The 27,818-nt window shown below is 41.4% G+C and overlaps 1 protein-coding gene across 1 annotated transcript; it reads right to left on the bottom strand.

The window, feature by feature from the left end:
• Positions 1 to 650: 650 nt before the first annotated feature.
• Positions 651 to 27,663, bottom strand: NOP14 (NOP14 nucleolar protein). The gene is made up of 18 exons (XM_054999816.1): positions 27,250 to 27,663; positions 24,620 to 24,754; positions 22,628 to 22,769; positions 21,540 to 21,685; positions 19,942 to 20,079; positions 18,166 to 18,288; positions 15,310 to 15,441; positions 13,780 to 14,059; positions 10,993 to 11,123; positions 10,740 to 10,825; positions 10,069 to 10,204; positions 8,811 to 8,912; positions 7,821 to 7,974; positions 7,149 to 7,305; positions 4,808 to 4,952; positions 3,715 to 3,833; positions 2,218 to 2,373; positions 651 to 892 (listed from the first exon to the last, which is right to left on the bottom strand). The coding sequence occupies exons 1-18, from the start codon at positions 27,415 to 27,417 to the stop codon at positions 799 to 801; spliced, it is 2,544 nt and encodes an 847-aa protein (XP_054855791.1). The 5' UTR covers positions 27,418 to 27,663; the 3' UTR covers positions 651 to 798.
• Positions 27,664 to 27,818: the final 155 nt, after the last annotated feature.

The raw sequence follows: 27,818 nt of genomic DNA, 5'->3' as shown, positions 1-27,818 counted from the left end.
ATGAATATTAAAGTTGCCCAGAACCACATCTGAGAGCAACTCTGACAATTCAGGAAGGGTGCTTATTCGGGAACTGGGTGGCTGGTAGAAAAGAATACCTAATCTATCCTTGGTGATCGTGGGGGAAAGTGCTGCCAAATCACAGCGGACTTATAGCAACCCCTAGTGGGGTTTACAAAGCAAGAGACTAACCGAGGTGATTTGCCACTGCTTGCCTCTGCAATCCCTTTGACTCATGTCTCTGGTGCAGGGCTGTTTAAAAACTCAAAGTACCCTCTGCTACCTTTTAGTATTTTAAAAATTCCAGCATAAGCACTTCAATCCTACGTTGCTGTTTAAGAGCTGGAAGTTGTCCTCATCTACTTTGAGTGGGCAGATTACTCTTTTCCCTGGATATTGTTTTAAATTGTTCTTTCTTTTCAATATCCTTCCCTCTCCTCCAATCTGTACTTGGAGCACAAATGCTTCTCTTCCTAACAGATGAACACTTCAGGCATCTGCCGCTGAGAAAGCTTTTGGAATATATTTTGCTTGTCTTTTAAGGTGCCACTAGACACCCATTGTATTTTGCTGCAATAGAAAACCATCTAGAAAAATCATCATGGAAAACAGCAAATAAAATGAGTGAAATTACACCACGTATCAACATGTTTTATCTGAAATCAATTTATTCCCCAATGTTCAGTTTATTTTCATTAATCTGTAAAATCCATAGAAAGTTACAAAATTACTGCTTTCCAAGCTATATTAAATATAAATATCCTCATTTTCCTTCTGTACAACATAATCAGCAGCAGTTTAAAACTTCTTTTTCTTCATCGCCTTCCAGTTTCCTTCTTGTTCTGCAAGACTCCCAAAGAGTCGTTTCACTTTTCTTTTTCTTTCAGAATCCCTGAAAAAAATTCAAACAGAAATTAAAGCTTTGCTTTGAAACACTGTTTTCAATATTCAAGGAAATATCATTTTCCAACTTCCATTTGCGAATGATCATGAAAGACTCTAGTCCAGCACTCTAGCTGGTACACCTGCCCTATCTTAGAGGCACCTAAACTTTAAAACATTCTTGGGAATTAATATTGCAAATTAAATGCCGATCAATTAGGCACAGCACAAGGGTCCCAGTATGACACATTTCCTGGTGTCTACCATGTGGGTGGGGCCAGGGCTTCTGATTGGCCACTCTGACTGGGTAGATTTTTAAGTAGTTGCTTTGCCACCACAGCAAGAGGATCTTCACTGGGTGACTGAATTTTTAAACAATACTAATTTTCAAAGGAATGCTGCTCAACAGAGCTTCTGCTTGAAATGTTGAAGTGTTACTATGAAAAGTTACAAATGGCCTCACTCCCTAACGTTTTGTGGTTGGCTCTGCCTCCTGTGGAAGCCATTTTGTGGTTGTGTATCATAATTCCAAAGGTGCCTGGCAAGCTCATAAAGGTTGGGGACTTTCCTGTGCTCAGTGACGAGTCCCATTTATAATGGAAGATTCGTTATGAACCTAACCAACCCACTACGGTCATCTTTGGATGACCTGCTTCGGGTACCCCTGCCTGCCAAGATTAGGAGGGTGGCAACCCAGGAGAGGACCTTCTCAGTAGTGGCACCAAAACTCTGGAACCCTCTCCCTAGGAAGATTCACACGTCCCTGTTGCGATCTTCTGCCAGCGGGAGAAGACTTTGGGGTTTTTTTTGGTGTTCTTTCAGTGATCCATCCTCCCTCCAATTTTTTAACTGTTGCTTTTATCTTTTGTATTTATTTTTAAGCTCCAGTTTTAAATTGTCTTAATGATGTATTTGTGTGTTGGTTTTAAGACGAGATTTTAATGTGTATGTTTTCATTTGTTAGTTGCCTTGGTGGCCCTGCGAGGACAGAAAGGCAGGGTAAAAATTCTGTTCATAAAAAATAATTCTTCAATCACAATGACTAAAGTGCTCATGGGGCAGTGATGGTTGAAAACACTCTTAAGGAGGGCCCCATCTGAATGATTTAAGATTTCTATTTACATCACAGTATGGGCTGCATAGTCACACTTGAGATTTAGCTTCCTTTTTTCTGCCAGATGAAGTGTTTGATGTCACTTGAAGCCTTGTATGTTTTCTACACCAAAAGAACGGTGATAGGAGGTTAGCTTTGTCTACTGTGTTCTCTTCTAGTTGTCCCAGAGAAAATAAACACGTAATGCACCCCAAGTACAATTCAAAGGAATTAGGCATCACCTCTCCATAATTTCTGTAAGCTGCGTTCTAGCAAGAAACTGGTTGTCTTTGCGAATCTCACGAATAGCTCCTTTCAGTTCTCGTTTGTGCCTATGAATCAGTCGTTTTCTTTCCTGCTCTCTCTCATTCGTTTCTTGCTTTCTTCCAAATTCTAGGCTGAAATTACAAAGTACAAAATCAACACACTTCTCTGCTAGACTTAGCTGAAGCACGTTTTTACATCAGAACTTCAATGCTTTCTACATTCTGAGGGCATCAGGGAGGTTCGATGGCAGAGCACCTGCTTGGCATGCAGAAGCCCCTAAGCTCAAACCCAAGAATCTCCCCACCCTCTCCAGCCCTACGTGATGGGGGGAAAGATCTCCACCTGAGACCCCGAAGAGATGTTGCCATGAAAAGCTGACACTACTGATCCTGACAAACCACTAGGCTAAAGCTGTAAAAATTCCTAGAAATTCTGAAGCCATGAAAAAAAAAGTTTTGGGGGCGGGGAGGGACAAACTTTGGAAAAAACTGGAATATATGCAATATTTTCCTATAAAACCTGAAATTCTTTTACTGATTTAACAATGTAAAATAGATCATTTATAACACAGCATATAAAATTGTGCTACTTAGCATACGTATGGAATTTAAAAGTATAAATATCTTTCTTTTCCATAAAAAAATTATCCAATACTTGAGAAAAAAGCTGCAAACTGCTGCACTCTATTCCACCATTGCACACTTATCTCTAAATTTTGCCATCTGAGAGGTACAAGGAAAACAGCTGAAGGTAGAAAACAAGTTTTGTTTACTCAACTATGTATTATTTGGACAAAACCTTCCAGAATCACAACAGGTAGGAACTACCAGTACATTTGGATATTAAGCTAAACTCAACATTGAAAATTGAAGCTAAACTCAACACTGAAAATGTTTAAGGATATATTATCATTAAGTACATTATAGCATATTAATTGTTATCAACATTATCTTTTTTTAAAAAAATTATTGACAGCGTGTATGTTTACAAGAGGTTTTTCCAGTGCTTCCCTAAATTTCCCAGTTTTGCTGCTGGAAAAACTAACAAAGTTCTCAGACTTTTTCATGCTATACATGTTGAGTTTTTAAAAAACTCTTTAGAAGCATTTCACTTATTCTAAAGGAAAATATTTCATAGATTTTCATTTACAGATGCAGAACGGGACGCATCCATACTGAAAATGGAACGTCAGAAACTGCTCTTAATTATATATGCCTTATCAATTATTTCTTACGTGAATTTGACGTACCTGATACAGCATTAACCAGCATGCATAGAAACAGACCATCAATTCTTTGTTCATTTTTAAATTGGTAATTTGGATTACTCTCCTCATTTCTACCTCACTTTGATGCCTAATGGTGACCGGAATGGGTTTACAACATTCTCCCCTTCTCTATTTTACATGTAGATTCTGTTTTTATATACAGGTGACACAACTTTAACTGTATTTCACAACTAAAGACACTTACACTTTCACTATTTTGGGCGTGAACAGCTTCAGTGGCACTGGTTTTTTCTTTTCACACACCAGTGGATGATAATGTTGTACTTGTGCCTCCAACTGTGTTAGAACACAGTTGTGCAACTCCTGAAAACAAAAGCCAAAAAGTCAGTACAGCAAAAACCAATGAAGTATTTATTTTTATTTATTTATTTCACATTTCTATTCTGCCCTCCCCACGAGTGGACTCAGGGCAGATCATAACCCATTAAAATACAATAAAATTCAATTTCCATAAAACTTTAAAAAAAGATCTGATCTGTCCATTTGATGGGGACCATTGCAAAGTAAAGCTACAACATACCAATGGTACTCTATGCAATTAAAGTACCATATCTGGACCTCAAGGGTTTGAAACTCCTCATCTGGATAGCTTGTAAATGTCATGAAGTTCAAAAGGTGCTTGGAGAGGAAAAATCAAAGCCCACAGGTGTGATATGTTCAATTATTTGTCCTTAAAAGGATCCAGGCCAGGCCAATGCACCTTTACACACTAGTATTTTTGCTAGTTAGCAAATAGAGACTTAAAGCTATCATGTGGGAGGCTCACAAGAAGGTATTTTCTTGGGATTACTGGAAAGTGCACAGCTGTTTCTAGCCATCTCCTCTGAAACCCAATCAATCTTACTAATCCTCCCCCAAAATTAATTTATTACATTTATATTCCACCCTCCCCGCATCAGCCCTCCCCAAAAGTTTCAAAGCCTATACAAATATCTGGTAGATTGCCCTCCTTGCAGATGTTCAAAGCTCCCTTTGTTAGCCTTCATAGCGCATTCCAAAGAGGTTTTGACACCTGACTGAAGAAGTGAAAGAAATTGTCACTAGGTCCACAAATATACATGGCTTGCAGCCTGTGAAAATCTGTGGGGTTCTAGAAAAGAAACTGAGCATGTGTGTGCATTGCCTGGCCCACCCCCAGACAAGGCGTCTGAGAAGGGAAAGAGAAATGTGAGGCTCTGGAAGAGATGGAGCCGGTCCAGTTATATTAACCAAACATTAGTGGATCCAGTCTCGGACAGGCTTGTCTAGATGGGCCGTAATGGGCAGCAAATCTTTACCTGTAATTGCGCAGGGTACTCACTCACTGGCATGTGCTTACAGAGTATTTGGATGGGCTTCATTATTTCCCAGAAGGATGGAAGTGATCCATACAGAACAGCACATCTTTTAACAAGATCCAGACACAAGCCTATGCAGGATAGCCTGTAAAAGAGCCCCACCAAAAGCTGAAGTTCAACAAAACAATATTCTGAGGAAAGCTGCAAAACTGCAGGTAGATCTTCTGAAGGAGAACAATTCTCATGCCCAACTGTATTAAAGTACTTTGACATGGGAAGAGTTCGCTCCCCAACCTACTGAGAGCCATAGGAGTCCTGGAGGGCTCAGAGCTGCAGAGGCTGACAGAGAAAAATTCTCAGTTTTTTTTTTTTTTAAATCTCACTCTTCTATCCAGGAGCTCTGGGTGGCATACATGATTCCCCCACCAGCTTGACAACACTCAAAGGCCCCAATAGGTGAGAAAGAAACTTCTAACTGATCAGGTTTGCACTGCTCTATTTGTGGGTATCCTCCCTCCCTTCAGGAAATGGACGTTATCCTCAGAGACTCCCTGTCAAAAATGCTATGACTGAAACTGTCTTGAAAACACAGGACATTGCTGTGGCAGCTTTCTCCCTGCAGCAGCGGCAACTTACACGGATGCAAGTTTTAATCACCACTGACGACCACTAAAGCACAAGACTGTACTGGTATACAGGATCAACCTGCTACTTCCCGTTAGCAATTGCTAGGATAGAGATTGCCAAGAAATGGAGAAATAAGAAAGGGCCCTCATTACGAAACTGGTACGACTCCCAACAGGAACCATTTTATATTGGGAAAAGTGGACTGCTTTATAGGCATTTAGAATTTGGAAGCTTATCGAAAAATTTTTCAAACAAATTGGTTTTCTATTGTGCAGTTTTTGCAGAAAAAAAATTGTTTCTTCTAACATTCATTGTCAAGACCTATTGAATTTCTAGATTTACGGAACTCTTTAGAGACTTAAGTTTTGAGTTTCTTATGGTTATGTTTTAATTGAATGTATACAAAGGAGAAGTTTGTATATACGCTGGTGTTCGTTTGGTATTGTTGTATTTGCTTTTTAAAATTTAATTAAAAAAAAAAACTATTAAAAAAAACCCAAAACCCAAAAGCGACTTCCCAATCATTTCAGAATTTCAATAGAGAGATCCTTCTACTGAACTGCCTGATCATATATCCAATACATCCCATGACCAACAGGTTAACCCCTGCTCCTAAGATCAAGGATGAAGCATCTTCCTGCAATACACAGCATAATCCTGCACCTGCTATGGCAATACAAGAGAATTTATTGACATTAGTGGCTCCTATATTGGTGTAGGTATAGCACTGTGTACTTGTACGGACCACTGTTGATAGAGAGCGGACTCTAGATGGATCTAATGGGGCCCCTTCTTAACTTTGGCTTATGCGGAAGTGAAAGCTAACTCATGGCAAAGCCATATACTAAATTGAGTAGCCAAACTTGGATTTTCAGAAGATTATTTAAGGTGGCTTGACTTTTTTTACAACAAAACAATAAATAAAACAAAGACTGTTGGATATAAGTGTTCAGGTGGATGCTACATTATCGGGTACCCTGAGAACAACTTCTCTCTATAGGCAGCTTTTATTCTCCCCTTTAATCCTTCCATCTTAGTTTACTGATCTATTAAATTTCGACCTTAGGACAGCATTCACCAAACCATGTTTGGATAGTTTACAACTAGGCCATGTGGTTTACCAGTGCCCAAGATTTGTAAGAGAATGTGAACAATATCTTGGGAATATTTTATCACGATGTCCAGGGAAATCGGACTAGAACAGACTTATTGCTTGCTGATAAAAATAAATAGGTAATGGCAAAGTTTATCACTTGGGTGATACGGCCTCTGTCAAAACCATCTATTGCTTGCGTGGTTGATGGATAAAGTGTAAGTACTATTCTGGGTTCGATGTGTTGATACAGGAACAGTAAGTTGCCTCTAATTTTCTATTTTGTTGCTATGATTTTAATTATTGTGTATTTTTATTTTAAACAGACATTTTAAGGGTTTTAATTGGTATTGAGATTGTTTGTATTGCAATTTTCTCCTGGTGTCGTTTGCTATGGCTATGAGCTAATGCAATACAATTTATGTTCATATGTACTGTCGGTGGCCCATGAAGCCTAAAGGCATTACTGCACCCACAGAAAAGCCACCCGAGGATAAGGTATATTTGACTGCCTACAAATCAAGGTTTCTATTATTTTTCACACAATGGAAATGCTTGGATACATTCAAAACACCACATCTCCAAAGTACCCTGAGCAAGTAATTTACTTCCTACGCATACCTAAGATGATTCCCTTTCCTATCTTCCTTAGATCCAGTTACCGTATGGAGTGGAAGATTCTGCCTTTGCCAGGTCTTGGCATCTGCTATTTCACTGACTACAAGGAGGTTGAAGTTTTTATCTAAGGACTTCAAAGGACGCATTGAAGTAAAGCGGCCTAAAAGAGAATGCATACAATTAGTTTCATGTGTAACTGAACATTCTGACAAGTCAAAATTTACAGATTTAGAAACTTCACCCCCAAGAGAGCAGAAATTGCTGGATGGCAACATGCAAGAAGAATAAAACTCTTACACGGAACAAGGAATAGAGCAAGCCAGGGTACACTACGTCCTAAATGTGTAAAAACACTAGGAAGCCTTTACCATCTACTTAGGGAACAACTGTAACGTTGTAAGCAGTGCTTTCATATTAAAAAAAACACCATCTTTGGTACCATTCAGTATTGTATCTGCACTTGTTTTTAGGTGGATTTGCAATACAACTAAGCTTGAAACCCTTGAATTCAAGAGATTAGTCTGTATTGTTATACAAACTGTTGCCCAATTATACTGACGTTCATGCACAGTTCACTAGAATACACATGTGTAACTAGAGTATATTGTGATCTAATCCATATTCCTGATACAAAAGCAAATGCACTTTTATGTATATGAACCCCAACGACATTACCTTGGACTTCTCTGCTGGGTATAGCCATGTAAAGAATTCTCAAGAGGAAGTTGACAAGTTCAGGGATGAATCTTTGAGACAAGGATACATATTGCAGGAAGAGACAGCAAACAAACAGTCCTTTAACAACATCTTGCAGGGTTGTCACTGGACACTAAAAAACAACCACTCAATTACTGAAAAAGGAAAACCAAGTTTACATGACAAATTAGCACTCCATGATAATAAGCAAGTTTTATTGTTTTAGAATTGCTTCTCTGAACACACTTAAAACATTCGACTTTTTTTTTTACTCTGCTTAATGGTGAGAAAAGACTTCATTAAAACATCTGAGTATCTAATGACTGGTATTAACGGCCCCCCCTCCCAAATGCTATAGCCATGAAACTGATTCTTAAGAGCCCTGAAATCCTTGGCTGAACACACCAATCTCCACTGCTGTAAAAGGAATAAATGGGAATGCCTGCTAGAAGCCACACAGCAGGGCTTTTAAGAGAGAGGAGGCCCCCTAACTAGAAGCCTGTATACCTGTTCCTGTATGAGAGAAGTCAAAGGCAGTTTTATAGCTCTGTGAAAGGTGAAGGTGAAATTCCACGCAACAGTTTTGAATATCTAGTATATAAACAGTAAACAAGTGTTATATTTATGAATTTGCTCATTCCTCTTGCTAAATAGTAAGAGAAATGAGCAAATCAAGACCAGTGAACATCCTCGGTAATAACTGCCACCTCAAAGACACTGCGGAAATTTAGACTCTGTTAAAAACAGCACGTCGGGATTAGTCTAATACAAAGGACCTGACACCTGTCTGAACTCACCACCTGTGTGTCCCTTTACTCTGAAGCAGGCTGCTCTGACTGCCACCTTCACTCAGCTTCACCCTGCTTTTTTCAGACATGATCTATTCCTAAATACAATGTCAGTGACATTTTAAACTAGTTTACTGTAGAAACCTTAAATTCAGTGTCATGAAAAATATTGCTGACATACCTTTGTAAGTAGCTGGCTCATATAAACCATTGATGGTGTTACCACAGGATGCCAGTAATCAGAGGTTGGAAAAAGTATTGCAATGATTTTCAAATATATGAGCTGAGAAAGACAGAGATAGTGTCAATAACCCCAACCATAGATCCAGAGGAGTTAACCATGTTAGTCTGTAGTAGCAAAATAGTACAGCCCAGTAGCACCTTTAAGACCAACCCACTTTACTGTAGCATAAGCTTTCGAGAACCACAGTTCTCTTCGTCAGGTACATCTGATTAAGAGAACCGTGGTTCTTGAAAGCTTATGCTACAGTAAAGTGGATTAGTCTTAAAGGTGCTACTGGACTCTACTAATAAGCCCAGCAGCATACATTCACCAGCTGCCTTATTGTTTCAGCTGGACGCCAAGGTGTAGCTCTTGTATGACGTTGGGCCCAGGCCACTCCAGTATCAGCAGCAAGTAGAACAAGAACCACAAGGGCTGAGCTTAGTTATGTGGTTATTCCCACAACTGTCCCTGTTTTCATACATTATTAGCATGGAACACAACACAACCGTATAGTAAGAGGTTACAAATTGGATCCAAGTTCCATTTGAGATTACTGGATGCCCAAGAAAAAATGAACTATTAAGCATAAGCATTATTGAGGACTGCCCTGCGGGAAGCCCATGTTCTACATGAGACAGATGCTCAGTAAACATGAGTTTCTTTTGAGGTACAAAAGAGTTACTGTATTCAGAGGTGATGAAGCAGACACTGGAATCATCATTGATGGGAAGTATCACATCAACAGGGCACTGTAATAGTACAGGCAGCTGCAAGAGGTTATAGATCTACAACAAATGGGTCTCAGCATCCAAACACATCATTAAGAGTGTGGCTCCCGAAAAGATTTGGGTTTACCCGAAGCGGGGGGGGGGGAATTCAGAAACACCAGGATTGGTACTTCCTGCTTGCAAGCAGCAGGAAAGGGGCCCTTTAAACTTGGCCCCAAAGCTTTCCGAAGGATTATGAATGCTTCAGAAAGCTCTGATTTGAGATTTCTGATTCGGGGTGAGCATGCTGGCCCCGATTCGGGTATTTCACCCTAATCGGAAACCCGAAGCGCACACCCTACACATCATCTCAATATTTCTATTTTAAGATGAACATGGCTTTCAACTTTTTCACCATCTGGTTTAGGATTAAAAACTATTCCCCTTGGCAGTATATCAGTGCCTCATTTATGGCAAAACAAGTGAATTTAATTTTCACAATTTACCATGTCTAACTCTGGAAACGGTGCACGGCCTCTCACTTCTAGAATTTCTTCCATGTCATGAGCAACATCTCGAAGGATAAGTTTCACATGATTACCCACAGCTTCAGGGAACATCTGGCAAAGATCATACAAAGTCCTGTTCACAAGAAGGACATGTCAGCATCTAATCATCCCATTTGCATAAAAACAACACTAAACAATGAAACTAAATGGCCTGGATGACACTATTAAATGGTGGCCTTTACGACGTTATTGGAGGATCCTGACCAAGTAACATGCTGCTCAGAGCTTTCCACCACCACAGTGAGAAAATGAATAGTGTTACTGCCAATAAATAAAAAAAAAATTACAAATCTCTGCAGTTCAAAAACTCGAGATCCAGAATTTGATGCTGGGGGCAGTCCTGACCACCCCAGCCTGAAGTCTGATATATAAACAAGTAACATAGCAATGAGGCACTGAAGTTGCCAGTGCGTTTTCCAGGGGTTTGAGTCCAGTAGCACCTTAAAGACTAACAACAGTTTCCAGGGTATAAACCTTTGAGAGGTATAGTTAGTGCTGATGCAGACAGTATTACACCACAGGCAATATTAATGAGGAAAGGTGGGTTGGCTACACTGCTTTGCAGCCAGTACCCCCATCTATCTTCAAGCACTGAGAAAAATACTTACGGGATGAGCTTATCAACTGTTTTTAGTTCTGGAGGCTCTCTTGCTGCCAGCTCCCCAATATACTCCAGAAGAAATCCAAACAGTTTCTGTAAAATACATTGTTTCATTGTTCAATATTTCCCATTTTTAAAGTGAATACATGCATTTTTGAATACAAAATTATATTTGGTTCCACTTAGTCAACAAAATATTTTTTCCAGATTGCTCTTTGAGTAGCGCATTCATTTTACTGAAAGAGAAGAAAATCCCATACTTCTAGCTTTGCTTTGTTCTCCACAGCCAGGCTTGGATGGTTGGACTTCCGAATCCTTTCTATCACAAGCAGCTGCTCTTCCATTGTTCTGCCCAACAATAACACTTTAAGCTGCTGGTAGGATTCTGGAGCTAATAGAAAAGTAAAATGCACACGTTTACACCAAAAAGCTTTTTAATAAGATGTGAAAGCTAAAACGAGTTCTGGAGGTTGCTACAGAAAACCAACTCTCAGCAGCAGAGGGAGGATCAAAGCCCTCAATTTTCTATAATTGCTGTAGTTATTGAAAGACGTTTATCTGACTATCACCAAGGATGGGGCCAAATCCAGGCCTTCAGCTTCCCAACAAAAAGGGAGTCTGTATTGAATTATTTTATCGTGAACTGCTGCAACCGCCCAGCATTGTGAAAAATTAATTTTCACAGCAGATATGAACAAGTTAATGGAAAGACAGGGTAAAAATAAACTACCTAATTGAAATATGGTACTGGGAGCCTTCTGATAGAATGAATAGAATTGTTCCCTTTTTTGGTGATATCTATCTTCACAGACTGCTGGGAAATGCTATAACCACCTCACCTCATCTACCCAAAAGCCTTCTGAGGCAGAGATGCAAGCCCTGTTCAGACATTTTACTGTATTTACTTATGCACATTGCCTGTTGGGCTTCCCATGTATGGCCATTCATACAACCAGGTGACACATGTATTCCTACATACAACTTGCTCTTACATTCCAATTGAAATTTTAGACATCTCACGCTATGGGCATTCTCCCCCTCCTATCATCTGGATGGTATCATGGCATCCCCAGCCCTGCTCTTGCCTGTTGAAGGGGGTCACCTCAATGACACCATTAGGAGCTGCCACGAGTTGAGATGTCAAGCAAAACCTGGCATGCGATTTAAGCCTCTTAATGGCTCCACGGTTTAGAAGAAGCACACGGACCTTTACTCAGTGCACCACAATCACCATGCCACCCGGCTCTTCGTGCTGCCCTTTCTCCCTGCCCCCACCCCCTCAAAGTTCTGCTCAGCAGGCAGAAACAGAAGCTTGGAATGGCAAACAGTTCACCACCTTACCCTGGAAACACTGCTGCACAAGAAATACAAGCAAGACTGTATTAATAAAGACTTACCATCATATCAACATTGTCAGGAATCAGGCCTGCCTTTTGGCCAAACATATGCTAAAGTAAGCCTGTCTGGCTAGGCCCAAAAGAGAACTTTGAGAAACTTACTGAAAAGCAGTCCCCCGAGAGAGAAATCTGAACATTTCTTGCAGAATGCAGATGCAAGTGAGATCACAGAAGCACGAGGGCCAGCAGCCAGAGGAAGGGTCATCCCCTGAATACTAGCTTGTTATCAGAACCCAGACTGGGGTCAATTGCTCTGACGTGTGTGCATGACCTAGCTGTAGAGAGCCGTGCTCATGTCCCTGAGCAAGGCCCAGATTGGTTCTTAGAGTCTGCCCATGTTGCTGGCCAATATGGGATAAAAATGGAGTTTCTAGTACGGTTCTTCATTCTCGGACCAATAGTTGAACAGGTTGCTGGCCCTTGGCCATTGCATCCTGATGCTGAGCAAAGTAATATCTTGTTTAGCAGACAGAGGATCCTGACAGGTATGTTAGGATTTTTAGTTTACATAATCTTTATTGTTTTATTTATCCTGACACACTCTTTCTACGTATTATGCACAATTCTTAATTAATGTTTTACTCTTTAATATGGTGTGGCATTACTGGGTTTGGGGTTCAATCTGAATCCAGCACCCTGGCCCACTGGCCTAGCTACCAGGTAACTGTTTTGTTGGAACTCAGCAGACAAATGGTCTACCTTGGAGGGCTGGTTTACATTTAAACATCTAGTATGGTTGGGAACTATTTCTTCAGCCTGTGAGCTTAGGGTTAGCTAGAGAAAATTGGTGGCAGTGTTCTACTCTAGAGTAAAAGGGTTTCTTGAGCCCCTGAGCGCATTTACTTTGATACTCACTGCCAAGTTTTGATACTCAACCAGAAGACATGGTGGTGGTGACAAACAAACTATCTATTAAATAGAATTTTTTTAAAGTAATGAAGACCTCAACGCGGCTGCCATTGACACAGTCTGTAGACAAAAGTGGAGGCATTCATCTTCTGTGTCTCCTAGTTCACTGATGCATGAGTCTGGACACAGAGCTTATCTTCAGTGTTCCTCCTCAGCATCACAGAAGATTCTTTGTGCTGGTGTGGGCATCCTCCTGCAGCAGGGACCCCCCTTGTCTGGCAGATGCTCTGGATGACTCAGCAGGCCATGACCTGGAGACACTATGTCCAGGACCATCGCTAGGCACTGCCACCTCGCCTTCCGTCTGTCGAAGGTGTGCTCCATGGGGAAGCAGCAGTATTTTCGCCAGCAGTCCGAATTTTTCTCCTATGGCTTTCTGGCCACACTGAATGTCCACATAAGCTAAAATCCGAGTAGGAAAGCCTGGTCAGCCAGGCATACCTGCTTCAGCATCCTTCCCTCCATCTCCTATAAGTGCCCTAAGCAGAAGGATCCTTCCTCTATTTTCTTGGAAACCATTTGGCTGAAACCACAACATGTGCACAGACCCAGTAGTAAGGCCTGATTTTTTGGCATGCCGGGCATTCCTTCTGGCATTCAGAAACCTCCCCCTTCCTTGTACCTGCTTCCATGATTAGACTTTATTATTAGGAATGATATAGTTTAAATTTGACATCAAGCATGAAACCAGTTCTCTTACAGAAGACGCTGAAGTAAACAGGCATGAAGTTTTCCTCTTACCAGCAAATGTGTATGGGAGCTCCAGACTGGCAGCTTTCCTCTTCGCATTTTGCTCCTTTAATTTATTTTTATCCCCTTTTCCCCTCTTTTTCTGTGCTTCACCTGCACTGGTTTCATCCATGCTTCCATCATCCGATTCAAGATCAGAGTGATTATCAACAGCATCAGCTTCACTACTAGAATCTTCCTCGGTTCCCTCTTCTTCAACATCATCCTCATTTATCCCTGTGCTTTCTTCCACGCCCTCATCTTCGTCATTCTCAATATTCAATTTTCCATCCTGTTCAACAGAGAGTTACAATAACTGAGCTGAGGGATGATTCTGCATTAAAACTGTTCTAATTTGGATGAAAGGGAGGCCTTGCAATTTCCAGAGGGCAGGGGGAGCAGCTGCAGTTGAAGTATAATAAACACACATGAAACATGCATGTTCATCATGACACTCCCAGCCATAACTCTAAATCAGTTGGAACTGTAATATCTGGGATGTTATAATCAAGTTATGATATAGTACAGTGAAAGAGAACTTGGCAGATTGGCAGGCTTCCAACAACTGAAGAACAGCTGTAGCATTTCCACATAGTACATGTTGACTTTTAGGTTAGATGCAACAGACACTTGCAGTGCAAACCTCCTCCAAACATCTAGGAGCTCTTCTTTCAAATAATGAGACGCAGCAGGAAAAAAACCTCCATAGCTCTATGAAATGGCTTTATCCCAAGACTGGCCGCTGACCCATCTAGGAGCCAAGCTACAAGTGACGCCTTACACAGGTTGGACACTTGTCAGATTATCTCAAGTTTTGATGGGAAATGTAGGCGTCCTGGTTTTACAGCTTGGGTCTCCGTTACAGCTGCAAGACCAGGACGCCTACATTTCCCATCAAAACTTGAGGGAAGCTGACAAGTGTCCAACCCGTGTCAGGTGTCACTTGTAGCTTGGCTCTAACTTACTCTTGGCTAGTGGAACTGACAGAGGTTCTTGGGGGGGAAAGTTTTTCCCAGGCCCGCTACTAGAGACACCAGAGATCAAACCAGGCCATTATGTATGCTATACACTTGCCTCACTGCAAATTTTGGATTCTCCTCTGGACTGAATTATTTGGCAGCATAGGAATTGCATGTGCACTACAGCACAAGGCTGTGGGTGAGATACCAAGTCAACTCGATTTCCGTTTTCTCTAAGGCTTCAAGATGGCAGTTGTTTTCAATGCATTCTCCCCCAACCAGCCCATACACCACCCCCACATTCTCTCCCAGAAATGGTTCCACTTCCTGAGAGGAACCACCTGATTTTGGCCAGTCCAAGTGTACATCTCAGGGAGAACAATCCAACTGAATGGCCTAGAAAATACAGGAAATGCACCTTCCTGAGAGGTACTGTGGCAAAGGCTCCATTTAGGTACAGCTACCAGGAGCCAGTAATGCCACGTAGCTGGCCTTCTGAGTAATTTATGTATATAGAAGCCCCAGGGCTGGGTTGTGATCCAACTTTTAGCCCCTGCCCCCCCAAAAACCCAGAGAAACATACATTGTAAGAAAGAAGACGCCTGTCATTTTTATCGAGGATGAACCCATCAGCCAAATCATCAGCTGAAATGTGCTTGGATTTCTTTCTGGTATCAGATTCTTCTTCGCCACGCATTCGACGTAATCTGTCTGCCTGCAATTTAAAATGCAAATACCTGGTCAGATTCTATCACAGCAAGTATGCATAGACTAAGAGCACAATCATGGGCAATCACTGTTTATTGTGACTGACAATTCTTCTAATGAACAAAAAGTTCTGGGAGCTGGATAAACAGACTGTGACTTAGCCTAGGTGTTGGGTCTCCAAAGATGATGGTGGAGAAGAAATCATGTAGCTTCCAGTTCTGTTACTTCATCATTCAGTCCCCTAAATTTTTGTATGCATTGTCCTCAGGCTAATCAAGTAGGCTAACAAAGAAGCTCCAGAGTTATCAAGGCATCCCCTAACACTGTCTCAATTATGAAACCCTTCTTAAGACGGCAAGATGGGTCAGTCTGCTGGACCAACTGTTTTTATGCTCTCTCTCTCTCTGCTTTTCTTTTACACCATCACTTCTACTCTACATAAAAGTGTATCAATTGAAAGCCTTTGCCTCTTTCTATTTCTGGGAGGCACAGTGCCAAGCTAAACCCATACAGACACAGGCTTAAGGTGCCAAATGGACACAAGTCTGGGAGTGCATGTAAGGCAGGCTGCACCTGTGCATTGAGAGTTGTTTGTGTCACAATAGGGACAGAAGTCCCACAGCACTGATTCCGCTCCCTCTGGTCTGAGGGCTGTCATTCTAGTCTCTGAGCACTGATTTCAGTCGTAGGGACTGTCATTCCAGGCCCAGAGCAGGTTTCTCAAAATCCATTCTATGTTTTCTTTGCAACTTTCGTGTGCTGTAGTCATGTGGTTCAATGGAACCCAAGCAAGTCAACTGGCATTCCTAACTTACATATATCCAATGAGCCTTCAGGCATTTCCCATTGTTTCCAAACGGTATTTTTGTCATTTGTCATTTGTCTTAGTATATGCTGCCGAAATTGCTGCCTAAGAGAAGAAGGATGACTGAGCAGCAGCAGCTGAAATGCTGGGCAAGAAGGGACACATGCTGGCTTCATCCCATCTTCTCCAACTCAAGAGATTCAGCTTGAGTTCAGCAAGAGGGGAACAGAATGGCAGCCATAAGCCTACACGAGCCTGCAACTCACCTCAGCAGCCTTCGCAAATCACAACCCACAGGTTAGGAAACACTGCCTTATAGTACATCATGCTGTGGAACACTCTTGTGTTCCATTCCATAGATCACAATGGCAAAGCCATTAATCTATTCCCTAGCTCAGCATCTCTCATCCTTCTGGAACAGACACATGCAATCCCATCGCAGGGCTAACAATTCAGAAATACAGCGCCAATAAGTTCAATGGGGCTTTCTCCAAGTATGCACAGGAGACTAGCCTTAGTTTTGCCATTTTGATCTGGCATTGTTACCGTGATGTTGAAAAAAATGCAAGCAAACATTTCTACAGGACAGAACAGCAAAAATGGCTTATTGTGTTTCTGGATCACAGTGAAGTACAAGAGACTATGGGCCACCTTTCTGCATCTTTAGTGCTCTCAGTAGCAGTGCTGCAATTAAACACAACTAAACCAATAAATCATCGGTAGCAAGCAAAGGATTTTTTCATTCATCTCCTAAAATCACCATGGATGGCCTTGTATTAAGCATCAGCAAACAGCAAGAAGATGAAAACACTGCCTAGTTCTTTTCTGACATACAAAATGCCTGTACATATCGTCAAAAATGAACACTTCACTGACAACTCTGAATAGTTACAGCCGAGCTATACTCTAACTACTAGAGAAGACAATTTTGAAAAGATTGCTAGATATGGTATATGGAACTTGGGCAGAATGCAAGAAATACTAATGGGTTGCTTACCAATTTAAGCCTTGAGCAGAAACGTACACCTGAGCTAGCAGAAAGTTCTTGTGTGCATGTTTATAAGAAACTATGGATACTTTAGAAAATGTCACACAGAAAAAGTGGCTGTACAAAATAATGAATGGTCAGCAAAAGCCCAAACGCTCACACCCAATTCCCTTCTTCACTGCAGGCTATGGCCAGAGTGGCTTTTTAATCTGCAACAATGCTGCTCGGGTAGGGGGAAGGAAGATCTTTGCCCACCAGCTGAGCATCTGTAAGATCCAATCTTTCTTATGTACCTTGCAAGAAAGCACTGCAAAGCTGTCTTCCCACTACAAAACAAAAAGAGTCCAGTAGCACCTACTGGACTCTTTTTGACTTTGCTACTACAGACTAACAAGGCTAACTCCTCTGGCACTACAAAACAGTGTACCATTACAGAAAAAACAATCTCCCCCCCCCAGAATGGAATTGAAGCTACGGAATATTTAATATTCTACAACTTATTATGACAGGTAATTCACTGGTGTCTGTGTTGTTTTGAGTTGCACTTTACTGTAGTCTCTCAGGGAGCCTTTGAAGCATTTTCAAAGTGTTATATTATTCAGCTACGTATAAAGAACAGAAAATAGACTACTCCAAAAGAGGAGAAAGGGATAAGAAAATGCCATCATCAAGGAAGTGCCATCATTAATTTTTCTAGCTTGAGAATAGCCATGCTATCAACACTCAACCAAGATACAGCAGAAAGAGGACTTTAAACTCTGGGTCAAACAATGACCTTTCAAAGAAGCAGCTAAAAAGCAAACGCCAACATTAACATTATGAAATTGACACATTTGTATTATAGGATGTTGCAGCATCTTATTTCAGTTCTACAATAGACACAAAATCACAGAAAGCATGTTAGAAACAGGTCAACAGAAAACAAATATGGGCAATACCTCTAGCTGGAGAAGTCTCGCTTGTTCCTCTTTTGCCAGCTCTTCTTCTGTTTTCATCCTACCAGAGGGCCTTGCCTTCATCTCAAACCCAAGTTCTCGAACTAGCATATCATATTCATCAGCCTGCAGAAAAGAATTTCAAATCAGATGATGCTGGCGCTGTACACTGAAGCAAGTATTTATGTAAAAGAATCCCTCAGAAAAAAAGCAAATTTTGCTATAGCACTAGACTGTGAGGTTTCAGCGCTAGAGAGCAAGAAAATATTTATCCAGACCTAGAGATCACCAGTCTGGCACTACAGAAGGGGAACCCACACATTATTCATCCCCACTCCCCTGCAGACTCAACCCATCTAATAGCAAAGGTAGTGGCCGATTGTTTATCACCTGGCAAAGACAAAGAAAGAGCTCTGCTTATTCAGGAACCCCCCCACTTATACTGAATAATATTACTTTGTAAATTAAAAAGAGCACTCCCTCATGGTTTAATGAGCACTCAATATATTCATCATCCTCCAAAACAGACCCAATTTTGAAAGTATGCGAACTTCAGTTAAATAAAAGCAGGGAGGAGAAATTGGACTAACAGAGATCCTAACAGCTTATACTGGCTGGATGTGGGGCTGAGGTTGGGATGAGGGTTGAGATCCATGCCGTGAGATACTTCTAAGTGTTTTGACAACTTTGAAACTTTAAAACGTCTTGAAAGGATTTAATTAAAATTAAGAGAGAAACTATTTCTCCTAACTGTGCACAAACTATCTTTGAGGACCTGAAGTTACAGAAGGTTGCAGGGAACTCAATAGTTTCCATAATAAAGGAGTATGGGGTGGTTGGAATGAAAACAGAGCAAAGGGATTCAAGAACCCTCTAACCAGCCCTGGGAAAGCAAGATTCCCCTGCGGCATACTGCCACTCAGATTCAGAGCTAAATGAGCAGTCAGGGCTATGCATAGCAGACATTGTCTGAGGTTCAGTACTAAGCAGCTGAGAAGCAACCTGGGCAGCTCAGCAGTATTGTGGGGGGTGGATGGGAGGGTGTCCTGATACATGTGTGAATGTAGCATAAGGGTGCAGCAATTTGCAACACTCTCTCTAGTACTGAGGACCTGCAATTCTGCCTGTTGAAAACTAAGGCATATGTACTTTTAAATTTCATAAACTCAACAAATAATTTATACCTTATCATAAACTAAATAAGATCCATTATGTGGATAAAGAAGTAGTTTAGACTTATTAAGAACATTAGTATTGATTGTATATTTTAATTTCTCCCGACATTTCCCTTTCATCAAAAAACTTGAAAATTTCCCCCCTAATTACAAAGTTTCCAGAAACTTTACATCTCTACCCCTACCTTCCACTTGATTAATTTTTCCCCTGACCAAATATACTATTAACTAACTTCTGGGTATTGGAAAAACTCTGATATGTATATAGAAAGTAAATTTAACATTATGTACTTTTACTTATTTTTGCTTACTTAATACATCAAACAAACATGCTAAAACAGACCCTACGGTGCATCCAGGACATTGGAAATTCTTATAGAAGGCAGTGCACAGCTTAGAAAACTGTAAGCCATGTTACTGCACCATCATTTGTGATAACAAGCAGCAAGAATACCTGTTTAAGGCAAGGAGGATATGGTAGCCCTGTAAAAGTTCAGAGGGTTCCCATTTTTCTTTTACCTTGGCTCAGGGTTTTGTATTAAAACAGAAAGCTAGCATTTTGGATACGGAAACACAGAAGAACAAAATGGGTAACAACATTTACCTTGAGCTTCTCCTCCACTGCGTGATTTCTCTCTGATTTGGGAGTTTTGTGGGACAGAAAGCCTTGGATTTCCTTCCAATCACTGTCAAGTTTTTCTGTAAGTTCCAGTGTATTTTCCCTCTGAGTTTGTCGCTCTCTCTAAGAAATAAATACAAATATGACAACAATTATATGGCAATCCCCTTGACATGCACATTTCCCTATGAGATGTGATGATGCATAGTCAAAAATAGTGCAGATACAGGTCTGTTTCTCCCGGTTCACAAACATGCATCACTTGATTTCTGAATGTTTAACGTGAATCCCTTGAGAAGGGTTGAGTCTGACGTAATATAAGGCATGCATTTGTTGGTCCTGGCTGGAGTTTCACCCGCCAAAAGATCTAGCAAGAATTTCATTATGTAAGTTCATCAAAACAGAAAAAATGTTGTACTGAAGTGATAAACTGTTTGAAAACTGAATTTATGGAGAAATACCTTTTTACTTCAGGGCTTGGGCTTGACAAAACCCTCCAACATTCAGTTTTAAAAGTTTGTTTCTCTCCTGGCAGAAGTCAGGAAGGAAAGAGGAAGTCAACTACTTCCAAGTATCACCCAGTTACCAACCATCAAAGCTCTGGAAATGCCAATGGACATTCTAGCCAGAGATAATACAGTGGTCAGCTCACACCTTGGCTGGGATCTGACACCTAGGAGGAACACAGGTACATAGGGATATACTGTATCTTTCTGGACATTTCAGGAAATATCCTTGACCCACAATGAGTGGGAAAACAGAAGAGATAAAATTCCTTGACATAGAGAGAAAGGGTTCATTTTGGCAGGTTTGTTCTGGCTGAATACATCTGGAGGAAAGAGCACTTGCACCCAAGCACCATCGTGACAGCCACCATTGCCACGTGGAGCAGACAGAGATGGCTACATGAAAAAATGACTCCAACGTAATGGGAAGCTTTTAGAACACTAACTTCTAAGCTTAGAGAGCCTGCCTTAGAAACAAAAACCACGAGGATCTTACAGGGGAACTGCATGTTTATGCTTTTCTTTTATATTCCTTGTTTAGTCTGTTGTTGTGCAGAGTATGCGTGAGGGCTTTTACTTCGAATGAATTCTTCCCTATTTTAAACGCGGGTGGTAGTTCTTTGTATCACACAGACCTCTACCATTTTAACATGCTATATAAAACAGGTGCCAGAGGAAGGGAGACAGTCAATTAACAAATTGCTATTTCCCTGGGAGTGCACAGGTGCAGTAAGCCATCTCTATGATAACCAGTCATTGAATAGCAGGAGAGACAGGTACTAGGCTGAGCCTTAGAACAGCAATGTGGGAAGGGGTAGCTGGGAGTATTGACCCTCTGAGCAGCTAATTCCTGAAATGACCAGTTGGTAGCAGTGTAGTTAAGGAAAAGCAAGAAGAAAACCCATCCAACAGTCAGGCAAGCAAGGACAGCCAGTTGTGCACTGGTGTGCTGAGATTCAGGATGGTCACTGGGCAGCTAGATGTCTCAGAGGGCCAAACAAAATGACAATTGTAGGTCAGTGGGGCCATTCTGCCAAAAATGTAAAGGAAAATAATTTCAGTTAAAGTTAGGTTTACCTTCTCCTGTTTGGATTTTGCAATTAGTTCTTCAATGAGCTCCTTCCGTGATTTAGGTTTTTTATCTTCTTCATTTTCCTGCCCTGAAAGAGCTTTTTTATGAAGAAGCCCACCACCTCCGCCAAAGTGAGCAGCAGTTAATTCAGCTAGAAATGAAAGAGTGAAATTACTTATGAGAAAAATACGGACTGAGCATAATACTGAGTAGTTGCTAAAATATCAAGCTATTTTTTAAACTGATGAGGACAAGCCAAGGAATCCACAAGAGATGGTCACATCTGGCAACCAAAACTTTCTCATGAGATTTAAACAAAGAAATTTTAAGGCTGATTGGATTAAAATTAAGAGCATAGTCACACAAAGTACTTGCTACATTGTTGTAAATAATACAAGTAAAATGAGATTAATCTATCAAATTTAGGTACTATGTTTTGTCACAATGTTGGGACATCCTTTCTGCCAACAGTTTAAATGCTGAAGGACTTTTCTTCCAGTAGAAAGAGGGATTGGCTTTGGATTTACAATAATAGGTTCCAGATTGTGTTAGTATACAGTGGAAAAAGTCACATGCAACGAGTTTCAACTGGATGCTCGTAGAGCCAAGCTGTCTACAGTAAAATAAGGATGTACAATTCAGATAAGGACTTTCAACTCTACAGTTTAATTATTGGAACTCAGTTGCTGGTTATCTGATAAAAAACGTTTTATGCTTTATCATCAAGGAATTGTATATGACTGATGGTGCTGCTTGCATTTGTTCACACTGTGGGGCGATATAGTTAACTGTAGTTTTGTGTAATGTTTTTATAACATTTCCAAAAATACCACAACAATAACATAACAGTTTTAATGAATGTACACTGAATATTCAATAGAGAATTGTTTTAATTGTACAGTGATTAGATATGGTATTTTCCCCCTTATTGTTGACACCATGGCCCCCCTTTCTCTGCTTGACAATGTTGGGAACTGGCAAGGTCTTGAACCTTAAAATTCCACTATTAGAACAAACAGGATATCCAAAGAGTTTTAATGCTGCAATTTGGTTATACAACATAAATGTGTAGCACAGGCATGATTCACCTTACCTGACAGCATTCCTGTTTCTTCGGTGTCACTGTCGCTCTCCGGAACATCTTTCAGTTGCTCAATGTCTGCCAGAGACTGGCCGTAATGCGTTAAGTCTTCCTCCTCATTGAGATTATAGATACTTCTCTTTTCATGAGTTTTCTGTAACAAAAATCAATAAATATATTGAGCCATCTTAGACAGAAAATTAATAGTTCTAATCAAGAGCTTATTTGTCCTGAGGAGTAAGGATATTTAGATCGCGTCTCTTAGAAAAAGAAGACAGCTTTCAAGTTTGTGATTTCTACTCCCCTCTATGCCCAGTCCTTTTTTAAAATTAAAAAATAAGACAATATAACAGATACAAAAACAGGCACATGTGATAAACATTTTAAAATTTCTTATATAGCATCTTAATAAATAACGTCCTAATAACCAAATTCCCCCTTATATTATCAGCAGTCGTTCCCAACTTGAAGATATAACTTCTTGGTCATTTAAATAGCGTACCGCAGGAGCCCATATGACTTCATACTCTTGAGGGGAGAAATTTATCTTAGTCTCAAAAAAGAGTTATTTGTAATTCTATCCATAATATAGCTGTGCCAAAGTTTCTCTCACCACAGCAAGATGGAGTGGGGCAGGGAGAGAGGTGATTTCCATCTAGCAGCAATAGTGAGTCTGGCAGTAGATAACAATAAGGAAATCAGATTCTTCTGCTGTTTAGAGACAGCAGAAGTAGGCCAAAGATCTAACAACAAAAATTCTGGGTTAAATGGTACCTCAAAATTTGACACCCTTTCAATTTGCTCCGACTCTTCTTTCCAAAATGCTCGAATAACAGGACAAGACCACCAAGTGCAAGAGCCTATTTGATTAGTTTTTCCAACAAAATGGATTATAGGTTTTTGTTATCTTATTCAGTTGTAATGGAGTATAATACCAAAATGTAAACAGTTGGAAAAACTGAAACCGTATATTGCTAATTGCTCCAGAAAGGGAGGATGGCCATTTACAACAGACATATGTTGCTTCAGATCATTCAAAAATAAATTAAAAGGGTATGGGGCAAGGACACAGCCTTGTTTAACTCCCTTTGTAATTGGGAAGTGAGATGATAGTTGGCCATCGGGGGATATCTTAACGACACCCGAAGTAGCTTCATGTGAAACTGGGTATTCTATATTTTGGATCTGTTAGAGGGTGAGTTCCAAATACTAGTCCATTCGCCCAGTCCTTTATTCAGAATACAATACACAGTTCTCCTCTCCTTTAGGGACTTCTTCCTCTTCTGTGTGGCTAACACAGCTCATGTTCAGATGCTCATTATAAATACTCTCACTCCTAAACAACTCCAGAATGATGGCAGTTAACCCCTTTTCTACGAAAGCCTGATCCATCAGACATCTGAACCCTATAAATGATATACCATCTGCCAATTCCTTCCTGGTACATTTTCTCTGTTCCACCTTTCCAAATCAATCACTTGGTATCAGCAACACAGTACCTTTTGTTCTCACTGGCTGGTTTAACACTCCCCTGTCCCCTACACCTCACTACCCCTGCAGAAACAACCACAAACTCCCTGGTCTCACAATCAAGAGTCCAAATAGGCAGACATATGAACACCTTAATTTCAACACATGTTCTTGAAATACGTTTAGGACCTAGAACCAAAAAGAATCCTGTTCCCACCAAAATGCCTAGGTTTCCAACCCAGGGCCCAGAGCACTACGCATCATGCTGCTTACTTCAGAGATTCACAGCCCAATCCCGTGCATCTTTAATTGGAAATAAATTCTAGAGTTAAATGGGATTTACGCTGAAGTAAATATGTAAAAGATTACTGGCAAGCTCTACCAAACGAAAGAGACTGCGTATTATTAAACTTTAACAGAAAACACATTACAGTGAGAATTTGGAATTCTGTGTAAAAAACCATTAACTTTGCAAAAGGACAGACTATCAAAACCATGACTTGTTTTTCTTTCTTAACATATTTTACATATTACCTGTTGTTCCAAAGCAAACCTCTTCATCATTTTTTCCTCAGAACTTATTTTGGAATCATATTCACCAATCCGTTTGTCTTTAAAAACACTAGATTTGTCCTTTTCTTTGTATTCTTTTAGTAATGTCAGTGTACGCTAAAAAGCAGAACACAAAAAACGCTGATTAACACAGGGCTTCCTCAGAGAAAGCATGACCAAACAATTAAAACATCTATGGTACATTATTAATTACATTACTAATAGCTATTACCTTATACACAAAATAATAATTACATTATTGATTACAATGGGTTGGATCCAAAGGTGCCATTCTGGCCTATTAGGTTCCACATTGGAATTGGAATTTTTGCCACTTGGTTTGTTTAGTTGTGGGGCTGTCCCAGTCACTGGGATCACACTGTTTTTATTAGCTGTATTCTTGTGGGATCCCTCTCAATTTTGTTAATTTGTTTTTTAGTTTTCAAATGTATATTTATTACGGTTGTGAACCACTTCAGGCCTCGTTTCGAAGCAGAGGTAGTCTAAAAATCTGAGAAACAAATAAAATAAAAATATTAACAGCCATTATGCCCGTGGAGCTGCACTTCCATTGGAGAGGACATGATTTTCACTGATTTCCTGCACCCACTGCAGACCCACACTCTGTACTCCCTCAGAGTGTTCCTTAATACCCCCATTTGTTTGTTTGTTTCTTGTCCACCTTCCTAGCCGAGTTCCAAGGCAGATTACAACAGTGCAAGTGAAATACAATTGACAGCTAGGAGATTCACTGAGGAAAGTACAATAACAAACAACAGTTAGGACATTCAGGGAAACAGACACAATAGGGAACAGTAGTAGAAAATTTTCTTAAAAGCATAAAGCCAAACACAGAGAAGAAGTCTATCTGAAACAAAGCATAACTACTTTCATGGCATAATTTGCAGCATGGAAACTCTCTTACAGCCACATATCTACATCTACAGACAGTACCCAACAGAGTAGCGTTTACTCCATATCCCTACCAACGCTATTTCTTATGATACTGTTCTGTAAATCAGGGTAGAAAACCTCCTTAATAACTCAGTTTTGCACAGTTTATGGAAAGCCAGGAGACACCTCTCCATAAGGTGAAGAGAAAGCATGCAAGCAGGCAGCTGTTGATTTTGCCCCACTGCAAGGTGGGATCTGCAAAATGCGCTGACCAGATGAGCTCAGCTGCTGTGGCAGGACATAGGAAGAGAAGTGGTCGCACAGATATTAGGGGCCAAGGCCATGAAGGGCTTTGAATGTGATAATCATGATCAGTTACTGGGGCTTGAATTAAGCCCCAGTAACTGATGGGAAGCCAACCAAGTGACTTCAGAATGGGAATGATATGCATGCACCATCAAGCTGTTGCAGCATTCTGCACCAATGGAAGTCTTCTAGTTGATTTTGAGGCAAGACCTATGCTGAGTGCATTACAGTAGTCTAGCCTAGATATTACTATGTCAAGAATCCAGGTGGCCAGATCCAGGCTAGTCTGAGTTGGGAGAAGGCCTTTTTCGCAGCTGCGTTTACTTGCTTCACAAACAGAAGTGATCGGTCTAGTATAACCCCATGTCTCTTAACTGAGAGCTAAGCTACAAGAGATGAATTACACGTGAAGGGAGTCGCAAGAAGCAGAGTTTTAAATTGAGATCAGCTTTTTCAATTTTTTCCTCTCTACAGAGCCAGCAAAGATCCCTCCTCAGAGGGTTTGCTAATTTCCTCTTTGCCTCTGGAAGGCTCTGTCAGTTTCACCTCCCCTTCTAGCAGGCAGAGGAAATAAACCCTCAGAAAAGCAATCTTTGCTGGCTCTGTAGAGAGGGGAAATTAACAGAGCCTTCCAAACTGCCTTTTAAAACTCATCTTCCCAGCTAACATTGCGACTCCCTTCACACGAGCATCTTCACATAATTCCTTTCTTGTAGATCTCTTGATTTGGAGTCAGCCAGGATTAACTTGACACCATCAAGGGTCAGAAGTACAGTGTCCTTCAAGATCTCTGCTTTTCAAACCAGCATCACCTGTGTCTTGTCTGGGTTGAGTTTCAGTCGCTTTGCTTTCCATACCTCTACTTGCATCATCAGGAGATCTGGCTAAGGAGATATAGAGCTGGCTACTGACAGCATCCAATTCCATAGCTATGAGTGAGTTCTCCTAAAGGCTTTACACAGAAGTTGAATAACATGAGGAATAAGATGGGGCCTTGTGAAACCCCACAAGGCAATTCCAAGGATAGCAGGTCTTCCGTCCCACGAGGAACAACTTAAACCAGCCCAAGGCACATCCCCTGATACCTACTTCTGCCTCCGAAGGCCTCAACAGGATAGCACGGTCGACTGTATCGAGGGCTGCAGATAGATCCAGGGAGAGCAGCAAAGAAGCATGGCCTTCGTTGGCGTATAGGCAGACCTCTACACGCAAGGGGGTGAGAGACCAGAACGCCATTCCGCCCCAGGCTCACTCGGTGGGTACCATTCTGAACCCCAAACCCCATCACGGGGACATGAAGCTTTGCTGCAGATTCTCTGACAAGGGAAGAGGCCCCCCCTACCGCGCCTTTGCCGGCCTTCAGCGAGCGCAACCGAAGCGCTCTTCACATGCTCCCAGTCCCCTCAGCTCACCTTCTTGTGGGCCTTGGAGCGGGAGACGCCCGGGCGCCCCACGTCGTGCTTCGTCTTCCGGCCCAAGATGTGGAACTTCTGCCTGTTCACCTTCACCTCGAAGGGGTTGCTGCGCGCGGGCCGAGCGACGGCCGAGCCGCCTCCCTTGCGCGGGCCCACCTTACCCATGTCTCCCTCAGAGCCGCCGCAGCCTGCCAAGGAAGAGCCGACCGCAGTCTCGCGAGAAGATGGAAGCTCTCGACAACGTCACTTGGCGGCCATAGAGACGGGGGGGGGCAAATTACAGAACGGCCCCCAAAGGAGGAGGCCCGGAGATTGTGCCTGAGCGGCCCAACTCCCCACTACGGAACGGCCGGCCTCATTCTCCCCTCGGGGTTAGCGTGACGATCGGAACGATGGATTGAGGGCCTCTTGCCGAGGCGGAGCAACGCTGCAACCAGGTCCTCGGGAGGGGGAGGGGCAAAGAGAGGAGCCTCCTTGCTCCGGGCTCAGGCACAGGCCGGTCGCGGGAGATAGGCGGGGCTTCATTCTACACACTCTCTTGCGATTGGTCCAGGGGCCTGTCCTCG

The sequence above is a fragment of the Eublepharis macularius genome, chromosome 15 (genome assembly GCF_028583425.1).
Source record: "Eublepharis macularius isolate TG4126 chromosome 15, MPM_Emac_v1.0, whole genome shotgun sequence".
NCBI lineage: Eukaryota > Metazoa > Chordata > Lepidosauria > Squamata > Eublepharidae > Eublepharis > Eublepharis macularius.
This window is presented reverse-complemented; position numbering and strand designations above follow the sequence as displayed.